The 12401-nt window shown below is 34.2% G+C and overlaps 1 protein-coding gene across 3 annotated transcripts in view; it reads right to left on the bottom strand.

Annotated features, from left to right (window-relative positions):
• Positions 1-526: 526 nt before the first annotated feature.
• Positions 527-12401, bottom strand: part of LOC110025951 (serine/threonine-protein kinase Nek6) — a 24120-nt gene continuing 12245 nt past the window's right edge. For all 3 annotated transcript variants that reach the window (XM_020726655.1, XM_020726656.1, XM_020726654.1), the window contains 5 exons: positions 2171-2252; positions 2020-2069; positions 1842-1915; positions 1702-1753; positions 527-1266 (listed from right to left, as the gene is read on the bottom strand). In XM_020726655.1, coding sequence (XP_020582314.1) covers positions 586-1266; positions 1702-1753; positions 1842-1915; positions 2020-2069; positions 2171-2252 — 939 coding nt within the window. In that variant the 3' untranslated portion in view covers positions 527-585. The remainder of the gene's footprint in view (positions 1267-1701; positions 1754-1841; positions 1916-2019; positions 2070-2170; positions 2253-12401) is intronic.

Genomic DNA, 12401 nt, shown 5'->3' on the forward strand with positions numbered 1-12401 from the left:
GATTTATTTATCAAATATAACACAATACATGAAATATAGAACACACAACTAACCATTATTGTAATGTTTTAGAGATCAATGCTTCTACACATCCAAGATCATGCTTTAAGTTTTCAAGTTTTTTAACCAATAGCTGCTTTGGACATTGATAAGAAAAATTTTGGAAAGTATATTGATGAATTGTTCATACTCTTTGGAGTTTCTTCCTTTTGGCATGAAGAATTTGATAGTGACCTTGTTTAGAGACAAATACTATAAGTATTAATTTTACTAAAATTGCAACATTTAAAGAGAATAAACACAATTTGCTTGTTTGCAACAATGGCATTGAGTAATATATACAACTTTATTCTTGAAGCTAAATGTTTTTGCACCAATAAGTTAATGTTGGTTAATACTACATGTTGAACTTATTCACTTGCAATTTTGTATTGTTATATAAAAGTATTACAACGTGGTAATATCTATTTGATCCATTATTTGGTCATGAGAAAAAAACTTAATACGAAGTAACCACACATGAAAGTTTCATAAAAGAGTCCATCTTTTTCATAGTAATTGATTGCAATTCCAAGCCACATATTACTATATTTTAGCCTCCCTGCCAACTTTAGCATTAGAGATGAGACTTTTTGTGAGCCAGATTGCTGTTTCTCTTGAAGACACAACATCCTCTCCAAATGGCCTTAAAACTCCAGCAAGTTCATCTAGCCTCTCTTGCTGCAAAAGCTGAGCACACAACTCAAGTAAAGACTCTAGAGCATCAGCTCGCTGCTGAATCACATTCAAGCTTTCCCACTGATCAGCTTGTGTGTTATCTGCTGGTACAATGGTTAGCGTGCTTGCCGAAGAAGCTTCTTCCGTGACTCCTCCCATCTCATCTGCTTCAGTTTTTGTTCTTAGGAGCTTATTTTGTTCTTTGGAATCAACTTTATCTATAACTTGCTGACCATCATTTGATTTTATTTGTTTTACATCATCGCTAATTTGCAAGGATGTTAGAAGGGTGGAGTCCATTTCAAAATTGTTTGGCATGTTTTCTTGAGTTCTTATAACAAAATCTATTGCAGGTGTTTCTAAACTTTGAGTACCCAACACATGTTTTCTTGTACATTTTGTAGCTACTGGTTTTTCATCACTTTGCCTTTTTGCTTGCTTCTCTGGTGATGTTATCATGGTTGGCTTTATCGGAAGTAAGAATGAAGAAGGATTGCAGGATTTAGCGAGATATGGCTGCAAGTGGTTATCCCTCAACAACTCAATTGCCTGAAATTTGTATGGTGTAAGTAAACTTTTTGTCTTGATGTATGTTAGGTGATGTCTGGCAACAGATGAGATTTTACTAAGATTTAGTACATCTCGTAAATTTGGATTTACTAAATCCTGAATGGGTTAAATGTCAAGAACTGTCTGGCAATGGATTTAGTAAATATTGTAAATCCAGTGAAAATGTTTGACAGTTACCGCGGCTGTTACTGAGCTGCGCCGCGACAGTTATTGAGTTGCACCTTAAATCCAAAGCACTCAATTGTAAGTTCACCAAATCCAGGATTTACACCCAAATCCGTGAATACAAATTTACAGCATCATAGAATTTATTTTATCCAAAATGATCGTACGACAAGATTTCACTTAAATCCTGCCTAAATCCCACCTTAAATCCTTTGCCAGACAGCCTCTCAGTGTTGTTTAGGAACTTACCGTTGGTCTATGCTCTGGATTTTTTCTTAACATGCTCTTGATCAATCTCTTACTGTTATTACATAGAAAAAAATATATTAGCAAAAAATCTTTAATTTATTCTAGTATTTGATATTTTTTGTTTGAATGAATCTACTTACAGTGAAGAAGAGTATTTAGTTGGCATTGGAGATATAGCTGATCTATTTATTTTGTTTATCAGTCCTGCCATGTCCTGTTTGAGTATTTTCATTAACAACAAAGATGAGAAAAAATAAACTGCTTCTTCAACACTAGCAAACAATCTGAATGTGAATATATGTATATAGATATACTTACTGGGGCTCTGAATGCTGGTTGATGTGCTGAAATCTCAAAAATACAACAGCCTGAAGTTTATTTTAAATAAAAGCATTGAGAGGGGTTATGTGTAAGAGAAAAGAAGAAGAAGAAAACTTTGTAATGAGTTAATTAATGGTGAAAATGTTACCTAATGACCAGATATCTGATTTATAGCCATAAGGTATATCTGCTAGTATCTCAGGACACATGTAGTTTGGAGTTCCTACAATCTAGAAAGTATAAAATCATTAATCACTAATAAATTGGCTTCGTGGGATATCATAAAAGTAAATTAGCATATAACATATTGTTATTTTGCATAGATTATGAAAATGCATATGTATAAAGATAGAGATGGATAATGATCCAGCATTTATGAACATTTTTTAACCTTGTATATGGTTAAGTTTTAACCTTGAGTTTGTTTATGATTTATCTTGCAACTTTAAGATTTCAGTGAAAAGTACTTGATTATGTAAATATTAATATTAAAAGAATTAAAATCTTAAAACCGAATCCACCTTATGAGTTCGTGTCGATGTGCACGAAAATGTAGGCTATGTAGATTTAAAGCTTTCTACAAACTCCACAAAGATCTATTGCTTGTAACATGGAAAAAAAATAATAGTATAAAAGATGTTATGCATATATTCTTTTAAAGTTGCTTAATTTAAAAATTAATAAAAGGAGTTTTTTTGTTAAGAAATTATTTTCTATAGAAAACAAGAATTTGTCTTTTAAATTTGGTCATCTTCTTGTAAATTTTGTTCGGCCTCAATAAGTGTATTGTCGTCTGAACTTGGATATAGAAGCCAAAGAGCAAATTGACATATGTGGCCAATTCAAGAAGAGGTTATATTATATAGGGCATGGATAGGAAACAAAAAGAAGTTTGACACATTTTAGTTTCTTTTTCTTTATAAGTCACAAAGAAGTTGAGAGAGCAAGGACACACATGAATATATACATGCACACACACATGCATATATACATATATAAATATATGTATATATATACATGTATATATATGGGTGTCACAACATGTTTTTCCTAACCCATTCCTTGAGAAGGATATATTTCACCTCCTATTTATTTCTCTTTCATTTCATTCTTTCTAAAAAAAAATGATTGTGAAATGAAAAAGAATTAATTTTGATGTAAAAAATATTTATAAAAATCTTACCATTTTGAAGATGTCACAAAAAAACATTATAATACTTATTAGTTTCACCATGATTCAATTTTTGGTGCTTTTATCTTTGGTTTTCATTTAAGTGATGCTTCACATTTTAGCATTCTTAGCTATACAAGGAGGTTAGTTGGGATACTAGGCCAATTGGCTTCTAGTAAGAGGCAACACAAAAATTTTTGTTTAATAACATTTTAATCAAAATGTTCTTTAAGGATTCACTCATAGGCGCCCCTTAGGAGTTCACTCAAAATCATTTGTAGGCTTCCATTTAAACCGATTTTTTGGATGCTCACTTCAATTTTATTGAGTAATTGAGTGTTTGAGTTATATGAGTTCTCTAATGTGACTGAAACCTTTGTCAGCACTATTTTAGGTTGTGGAGTTGGCCGTTGGAAGCTGTCGGTCGCCTGAATCGAAATTTCGTCGCCCGCTTCGAAAGGACGTTTTGATTTACATATATATATATATATATAAGTTTTAGAAAAATATGAAATCAAAATGACCCCATATTTTTTATAGTTTAAATGAAAGAATGTTGTATCTCAAACCCTGTATCTATCCCGAAGGATAAATACAAGACTTGAGGATGAGACTCAATCAAATAAACTAAGAAATATATGACATCCGTTTGGTCTGTGAAACTGTTTTATTTGTCAACAATTTCCCCTATTTAATATGAAGAATTAAATAGGGTTTATATTAAGTTGAGTTTGAACAAGCTTCCTATAAGGGCAAGCCGCTATAGTTAATTACATCTTAGATAATCGAAGTCACCTAAGAAAACTCTCGATAAAAATCAGGAAATATTATCTTCAAGGAGGGCAAAAGGATAAGACTTTTCAACGAGATCAGACAAAAATGTGTGAAAGAGATTGACTCAAATTTGGAACATTTATTGTAGAACCAAAGGAGGAAGAACTAAGGGATGTCATAGATCCGGAGGAGAATCTCGGTGACTTCCCAGTCTATCCTATTGTTTGGCTTCAGTTTTGAGGAGAAATTTATTTGAGTGTTTTATCCTGCCAATTTTATTAGTTTATGGCTTACATTTGTGCGAAACGATCACACAAATAGCGTGGAAGATGTGAGAATTTAGGTCGTGACGGACGACAACATTAGAATCCTAAGGCAAGTTAGGGATTATATTGTATAGCAGAGATTATACAATAGAGTTGTACAAAAGCCTAAAGATAAGGTGAGGATTTATGTTGCATAAGCAGACAACCTCGAAATCATATGGCTTGGTTGCTTAACTCTAAGGAAGGAATTGGTTTAACTGGGGAAGACAAGTTTTGCTGTTGAAGATGATCTTGCTGCCCACCATGCTAGCTCCAAGCTCCTCGTCATAGCGAGTTTAAGTTTACTAGTGTGTCAAGTTATGATGTGAAATCAAATGGCCCTATGGTTGTAGTTCTTTAAAAATTTATGGGGGCATGTTAAAGTGAATTAGAGCGACACCGGTTAGAATCTCACGGTTCACTCGATCCGGTAACACTATTTTCTATTGGATTCACTTAGTCCGAATGAATTTACTAAACTTAACCTAATGAATTCCATACTTTTATTTGGACCGTGGGAAGCCTCGTTAGCAACCGTAGGTTACCTCATCCGAGAGATTCCCGATCATCTGATAGAGATGTCTTAATTTAGTTGAAATTTTAGTTTTGTGATGTTTGTGATTAAATTTTGAGTTGTTTTATATTTTGAATGTTGTGGAGGTGATTTTTATCTTGGTTGATTTAAATTTTGGTTTTGGTTTTACGGTTATCCTAGCAGTTTTGGTTTTCATGCAGGGTGACATCATTGTTTAGCATGCAACTTTTGTAAGCATAAAAGTCCAGAACGGAAAGTACAGAAAAAGACGGTACTATAAACTATAAAAGCATACCTGGCGAGTCTTCTCGTTCCACCACCTGAAACTCAAAATGCATGTAAGGGCAATTTATGTAAAGTGAAAAAATGAGGTTCTGGTGATCTACCAAAATCCTAAATCATATCTTGGTGAGCACCTATTAATTTGACTAAGGGTGATTTCATTAGGCGAAACATATCAAGTTTAGTAGACCTCCGAGGTATCCAACAGGTCAGGAGAAAAAGACAGGTCCATGCTTTCCCCTCATCGCCTAGTGAAAACTCTTGAGCTCATTTAACCTTATTATGCTGCTTAATAATCCATCCTGTAAATATTTCAAGTGTTCAACGAACAATGATGTTTCAATTATCCATAAGAGTAGGGTGATTATCGTTTATCATTCAATTCAAGAATTATGCAAGTGAAGACCTTAAAGGGGCAAGTTAGTGTTATTGAGACACTTAGCCAATTTTGGTTTTAACTTGTGCTTGTAGTGATTCAAAGGTGTTCAATTTCTAGTTACATTCACTTTTTTAATCTTCATTTAATCAAATTTGATTTAGCTTAGGTCTCTACTAAGCCCTTAAGATCCTGGTGGATGTCTTAGTCATTTTTGAAGAGATTAAATTTTAAGTGATAATAATCCATCATCAAAACATTTGAATGTCACTTGAACACCAGATAGGGGTATTAAATTAGTGAGTTATTAACACCCAAAACTATACCCCTAAGTCTAGAATCATTCAATTTGGTAGGCTTCCAAATTTTGATAACCTAGGAAATTTCAAATATATCCTTTAATTGGAAAAAGTGAGATTGGTTTATACAAAATTAATCCCTTGTGTTTCAATTATCCAAACATGTTAATTTAGATCAAATGTTGCCCATTTCCCTTTCTTGAATTAAGCCTAAATGTTAATTAAGGCTAAATTTTTAAAATTACACTTTTGCTCTCAAGGCTCTATCACTTCATAATTCATACAATTTAATTCAAATGACATTTGTTTGGTCTGCGAAATTGTTTCATTTGCCGATAATATTCCCTATTTAATATGAAGAATTAAATAGAGTTTATATTAAGCTGGGTTCGAATTAGCTTCCTATAAGGGCAAGCCCCTATAGTTAATTACATCTTAGATAACCGAAGTCTCCTAAAAAAATTCTAGATAAAAATCAGGAAATATTATTTTCAAGGAGATCAAAAGGATAGGACTTTTCAACGAGATCGGTCAAAGAGGTGTGAAAGGGATTGTCTCAAATTTAGAACATTTATTGTAGAATCTAAAGGAGGAAGAACTAGGTGATGTCATAGATTCAGAGGAGAACCTCAGTGACTTCTCAGTCTATCTTATTGTTTGGCTTTAATTTTGAGGAGAAATTTATTTGAGTGTTTCATCATGCCAATTTTATTGTTTATGGCTTACATTTTTGCGAAACGATCACACAAATAGCCTGGAAGATGTGAGGATTTAGATCGTGACGAACCACAACCTCGAAATCCTAACACGAGTTAGGGCTTAGATGGTACAACAGAGTTGTACAAAGGCCTAAAGATAAGGTGAGGATTTATGTTGCATAAGCAGACAACCTCGAAATCCTATGACTTGGTTGCTTAATTTTAAGGAAGGAATTGGTTTAACTAGGGAAGACAGGTTTTGCTGTTGAAGATGACCGTGCTGCCCACCATGCTAGCTCCAAGCTCCTCGTAATGGCGAGTTTAAGTTTTCTAGTGTGTCAAGTTATGATGTGAAATTAGATGACCATATAGTTGTAGTTCTTTAAAAAAATTATGGGGGCATGTTAAAGTTGATTAGAGCAACACAGGTTAGGATCTCACGGTTCACTCGTTCTGGTACCACTATTTTCTATTGGATTCACTTAGTTCAAACAAATTTACTAAACTTAACTTAATGAGTTTCATACTTTCATTTGGACTGTGGGAAGCCTCGTAAGCAACCGTAGGTTACCTCCTCCAAGGGATTCCCGATCATTAGAAAGAAACGGAAGAAACGTCTTAATTTAGTTGCAATTGTGGTTTTGTGATGTTTATGATTAAATTTTGAGTTTTTTTATATTTTGAATGTTGTAGATGTGATTTTTATCTTGGTTGATTTTAATTTTGGTTTCGGTTTTGCGGTTATCCTAGCAATTTTGGTTTTCATGCAGGGTGACATCGTTGTTTAGCATGCAAGTTTTGTAAGCATAAAAGTATAGAACGGAAAGTATAGAAAAAGACAGTACTGTAAACTGTAAAAGCATACCTGGTGAGTCTTCTCGTTCCACCACCTGAAACTCAAAATGCATGTAAGGGCATTTTATGTAAAGTGAAAAAGCGAGGTTCTGGTGATCTACCAAAATCCTAAATCTTATCTTGGTGAGCACCTATTAATTTGACTAAGGGTGATTTCATTAGGCGAAACATATCAATTTTAGTAGACCTCCGAGGTATCGTATAGGTGAGGAGAAAAAGGCAGGTCCATGCTTTCCCCTCATTGCCTGGTGAAAAGTCTCGAGTTCATTTAACCTTATTATGTTGCTTAATAATCCATCCTATAAATATTTCTAGTGTTCAAGGAACAGTGATATTTCAATTATCCCTAAGAGTAGGGTGATGATCATTTATCATTCAATTCGAGAATTATGCAGGTGAAGACCTTAAAGGGACAAGTTAGTGTTATTGAGACACTTAGCCAATTTTGGTTTTAACTTGGGCTTGTAGTGTTTCAAAGGTGTTCAATTTCTAGTTACATTCACTTTTCTAATCCTCATTTAATTAAATTTGATTTAGCTTAGGTCACTACTAAGCCCTTAAGATCCTGGTTAAAGAGATTAAATTTTAAATGACAATAATTCATCATCAAAGCATTTGAATGTCACTTGAACACTAGATAAGGATATTAAATTAGAGAGTCTTTAACACCCAAAACTATACCGCTAAGTCTAGGATCATTCAATTTGGTAGGCTTCCAAATTTTGATAATCTAGGAAATTTCAAATTTATCCTTTAATCGCAAAAAGTGAGTCTTTAATTGAAAAATATTCTTTAATTGAAAAAAGTGAGATTGGTTTATACAAAATTAATCTTTTGTGTTTCAATCATCCAAATATGTTGATTCAGATCAAATGTTGCCCATTTCTCTTTCTTAAATTAAGCTTAAATGTTAATTAAGGCTAAATTTCTAAAATTGTACTTTTGCCCCTAAGGCTTCATGATTCATAAAATTTAATTCAAATGACTTTAGAATTTTTATCCCACCTTACTCATGGGACAATTAAGACATCAGAGGAAAAAATATGATTTTTCAAATTTTGATTTAATTTATGTAATTATTTATATGCAAGAATGAGATTTTTCAAAGAAAATTCAACAAATTGACCAAGGTAAAGCCTAATCCATTGAAACTTTTACTAGAGGTAGACACGTGGGACAAATTCCATGATTTTTTTAGTTTTATTTGAATTATTAAAATTATTTTAAGTTCTGGATTATTTATTAATTATAAAATATTTTTAAGGTGAAAAATTAAGTTTTATATTTTTTTTAAATCTCTCTAAGGTCAAGGAACCCAGAGGAACAAAATTTACATTTTTCAGATTTTTTTTTGAATTATTAGAATTTTTTAAGTGAAAGATTAAGAAAATTTCATTTTTAGCCTTTAAAAAATTATTTTAAGCTTTAAAACTCAATATCTTCACTTAGAAAATTAGAAAAATATTCCAATTATTCTTAAGTGCTTAAGAAACAATTTAGAACATTTTCATAAATTTTATTAATTTTGTGAATTTTATTAATTTTTAATTATTTAAATATTCAAAATAGGCTTAAAAAATGAAGTTTTTATTTTAGTTACAATTTTATTTTTAAAAAATTTGCCTGATCACAGAGAACTCCCAAAAATAATTTTTATAAATTTTTATGTTATATTTTAATTATTAAAAATGATTTTAGTGTCAAAATGACATTTAACTTAGAAAATCACTTTGAGTTATCAAATGAGCTCCAAATATTTTAAAAATATTATGGGGAGTTCTCTGAACTTTAAATCACAATGGAGATTTAAAATCAAGTCATTTAGATGTTTATATTTCCCAAATTAATTTTCTTTGTGTTTTAGGGTTTTGTGAGAATTAAGTGTGTTCTTAATGACTTAGCTCATGAAATACTTTTCAAAGGTTTCTCTGGTCACAATAGATGTTCCAAAATTTTTTTGGATTATTTTAAGCTTTAAAATGCAACATGTAAATTATTATGATTAATTTATGCAAGTAATAGACATAAATTTGAAAAAGTATGGATCTCTGTCTAAAGGTCTTCTTTGACTTTGGAAAAATCAAAGAATATCCTCCAAGACAAAGGCAACAACATGCCAAAATATCAAACCATGGTGAAATGTCTACATGCATAGAGAGTTAAAATACTCTAATATGTATTTAATTAATTAAAAATAAAATATTCATCAAATAAACTTCAAAATATTTTCACATTGTTCTCCTCTGTTCATTGAGCACTAGGATATTTTTATTTTATTTTTATGATTTTTCTACACCAAGCTATGGATTTTTGAAGGTAGGAAGCATTTTCTGAATTATTTAAATCCCTATTTTTTTATTTAAACGCGCGACACCATGCAATCATGCTACGGCTCCAGAAACACATGTGGCGCACTCTGGTTGGACGCCGCCTTCCACGTAGCTACTGACTCGACACACGCTTTATGAACCACGCTCCCATCTGGCGTAATCAGAGCTCTCCATTTGATACACGCATGATCCAACGAATCCGTGTCATCATTCCCAAATAGAGTGAAATCGTGACCATTAACATTAAAATCCTAGATCTCACTCATTTCTCAACCAAATGACCTCGAGTTTGATCCTATGGACTCGCCTAAGTGTGACGAACACATCCATACGGTAAACATGTCATTAAACTAACCCTAATCAAATAGAGAATCAAAATAGGCTCGGGAAGAGGGGAAGTTCAATACCTTTGCTCTGGGAAGGGAAGCTTCAATCAGAGGTGCTCGACACGTTCTTGGAGCCCAAGGAGGCTAGGGATTGAGCCTCTGGTTTTGGTAAAAGGTATAGACCCAAATTCTATCAAGGCTGAATTTGGGTGGTGATCAAAGTTTAGTGTAGAGGCTCTCTGTGAAGGGGTTTTGATGAGACTTTGTCTTCTTTCACTGTGGTGAAGGTGTGTGTGAGTTTAATTTGATTTTTATGCACTGTGGAGGTGTGGAGAGTTCTGTCCTATCTCCGACAAGGATTTGAGCTAAAAAATTGAACTCCGACAAGGGGAATTAAGCCAAGGAAGTGGTTGGGTTGCACCAAGGAGGTCTCAAAGAGGCTATGGGACCAATTTAGAGGGGTCTCCTTGAGAAAATTTCAGCACCTCTCTCTTGGTCATGAAGGGGCCATTTTATAGCCATGGCCGGAGAGGGCCGGAGAGGAGGGGAGCTCAGGGCCTGGCCTTGGGTGCAAAGGCTTGCTTAGGTGGAGGGCTGAAAAGCTTCGAAGGTTAATTAGGGTGAGGTAGACTCTGGGGTTGAGATTGGGTTTGATTTGGCCTTAGGGCTCTCAGACTAGGCCGGTCGGCAGGGCCAGAGGAGGTGGCCAGGAAGTCAGATGAGTAAGGGGGAGGCTTAATTAAGATTTGCCCTCAAAGGTTAGTGATGACGAGGGAGATTTTTTATTAAGGCCCAAAAAAAGGAATGAATCCCTTAATTTGGGGATCCATTGGTCCATAACATGCTTGGGTGGGTTTAGTGTTGTTTAGCCTGGTCTAAATGAAGAGCTTAGTGGATGTGGAGTCACAAATTTGGTGACTTTAGGGTGGTTAGGTCAATTTTGGTGTATAGGTTCAATTTGGGTCCAAATGACCAAAGTTTGTGTTTGGGTTAGGCTAGCCATGAATTTGAGCCCAAAATGATTGATCAAAATTGTGTAGATGATTGTAATGAAGAGTTTTGGTGAAGGATTGAAATGATTTTGAGTTCAATTGGGGGTTCAATTTGAAGGATTTTGGAAATTTGGTCACTTTGGGCATGTTGGGCTAAACTTGGGTCTAGATTAGGCTAGGCTTGGGCTAAGTCCAAATTTATTGTTGAAAATGGTCAATAGGAATGTCATGAAGATTTTTCAACATAACTTGGGTGCCAATTTTGGGGCTAAGACAATCAATTTGGTGGAACTTTGAGACAACCAATTTGTGGATTTTTGGATTTGGGTTGATATTAAATGAAATTGAGGCTTCCCCAAGGCCAATTGAAGGTCAAGTTTGATGTTTAGGATTGTTATGAATAGTTTAGGATTCAAATTGAGGCCAATGGAGTAGGCTATGGAGTTCAATTTGGTGGGATTAGGTCATGTAGCCAAAATTGGGGGTTTGACCTAGATTAAAATTGGGCTCAAAGCATGGACCAATTGAGCTTAGATTTGGTTTAAATTGATCATATGGAAGGTGAATTTGAGTTTAGGATTGAATTTGGGGGAGATTGGGACCAAATTTTGATGGACATTTGAGGTAAATTTGGGGAAATTGGGCCCTTAAAGGTAATTTGGGGGTTTAGGTCAAAATAATCAAATTGGTCAAATTGGGTCAATTGAGGGGTCCAAATGGGTTTTGGAGACATTTGGAGTGATTTTGAAGGTTTTGGGAAAGTTGGGGTGCCAATGATATTTTTGTAATTTTGGCAATTTTGGTAAATTTGGCATTTTGGTAAATTTGGTATTTTTTGGTAGTTTTGGGTAATTTGGGTATTTTTAAAAGGTTTGCAATGATTTTTTAACAAATTTGGATATTTTGGGTGAATTTGAGAATTTTGGCCAAATTTAGGGCTCCATGAGTATCTAGGTATTTTGGGGGATTTTGGGGCAAAATGTCAAGTTGGATATTTTGGTAGAATTGTGGAGATATCCACCATAAATGAGCTATGGACCAATGGAAACCCCATTTAGGTCCTCTATGTACTGGTCTTAGCTAAACCCTAGCCTAGGGCTAGTGGATTTAGGGGACCATCTACATGAGTCTACCAAAGGATCAAACCAAAGGATTCAGGAAAATTTGGGTTTAGGGTTGTGAGTGATTGTGAGGTTTAGGGTTGTGAGTGAGTGAGTGATTGTGAGTGAGAGTGAGTGCAAGTGAGTGCCTTAGCCCTAGACCAACACTCAGAGTCAACCCTAAGGGTGAGCAGTCCTATGGGAACTCACCTTGAGCTCCCCTATAATGACCCCATCTACTAAGTGCTAGATCTACTAAGTGCTAGAGGGAACTTCAAGTTGAGTAAAGAAGAGGGTAGAATTTCTAATGGTGAGGGTTCCTTTTCTAGTTTTCTA

The sequence above is a fragment of the Phalaenopsis equestris genome, unplaced genomic scaffold (genome assembly GCF_001263595.1).
Source record: "Phalaenopsis equestris unplaced genomic scaffold, ASM126359v1 Scaffold000343, whole genome shotgun sequence".
Lineage (NCBI taxonomy): Eukaryota > Viridiplantae > Streptophyta > Magnoliopsida > Asparagales > Orchidaceae > Phalaenopsis > Phalaenopsis equestris.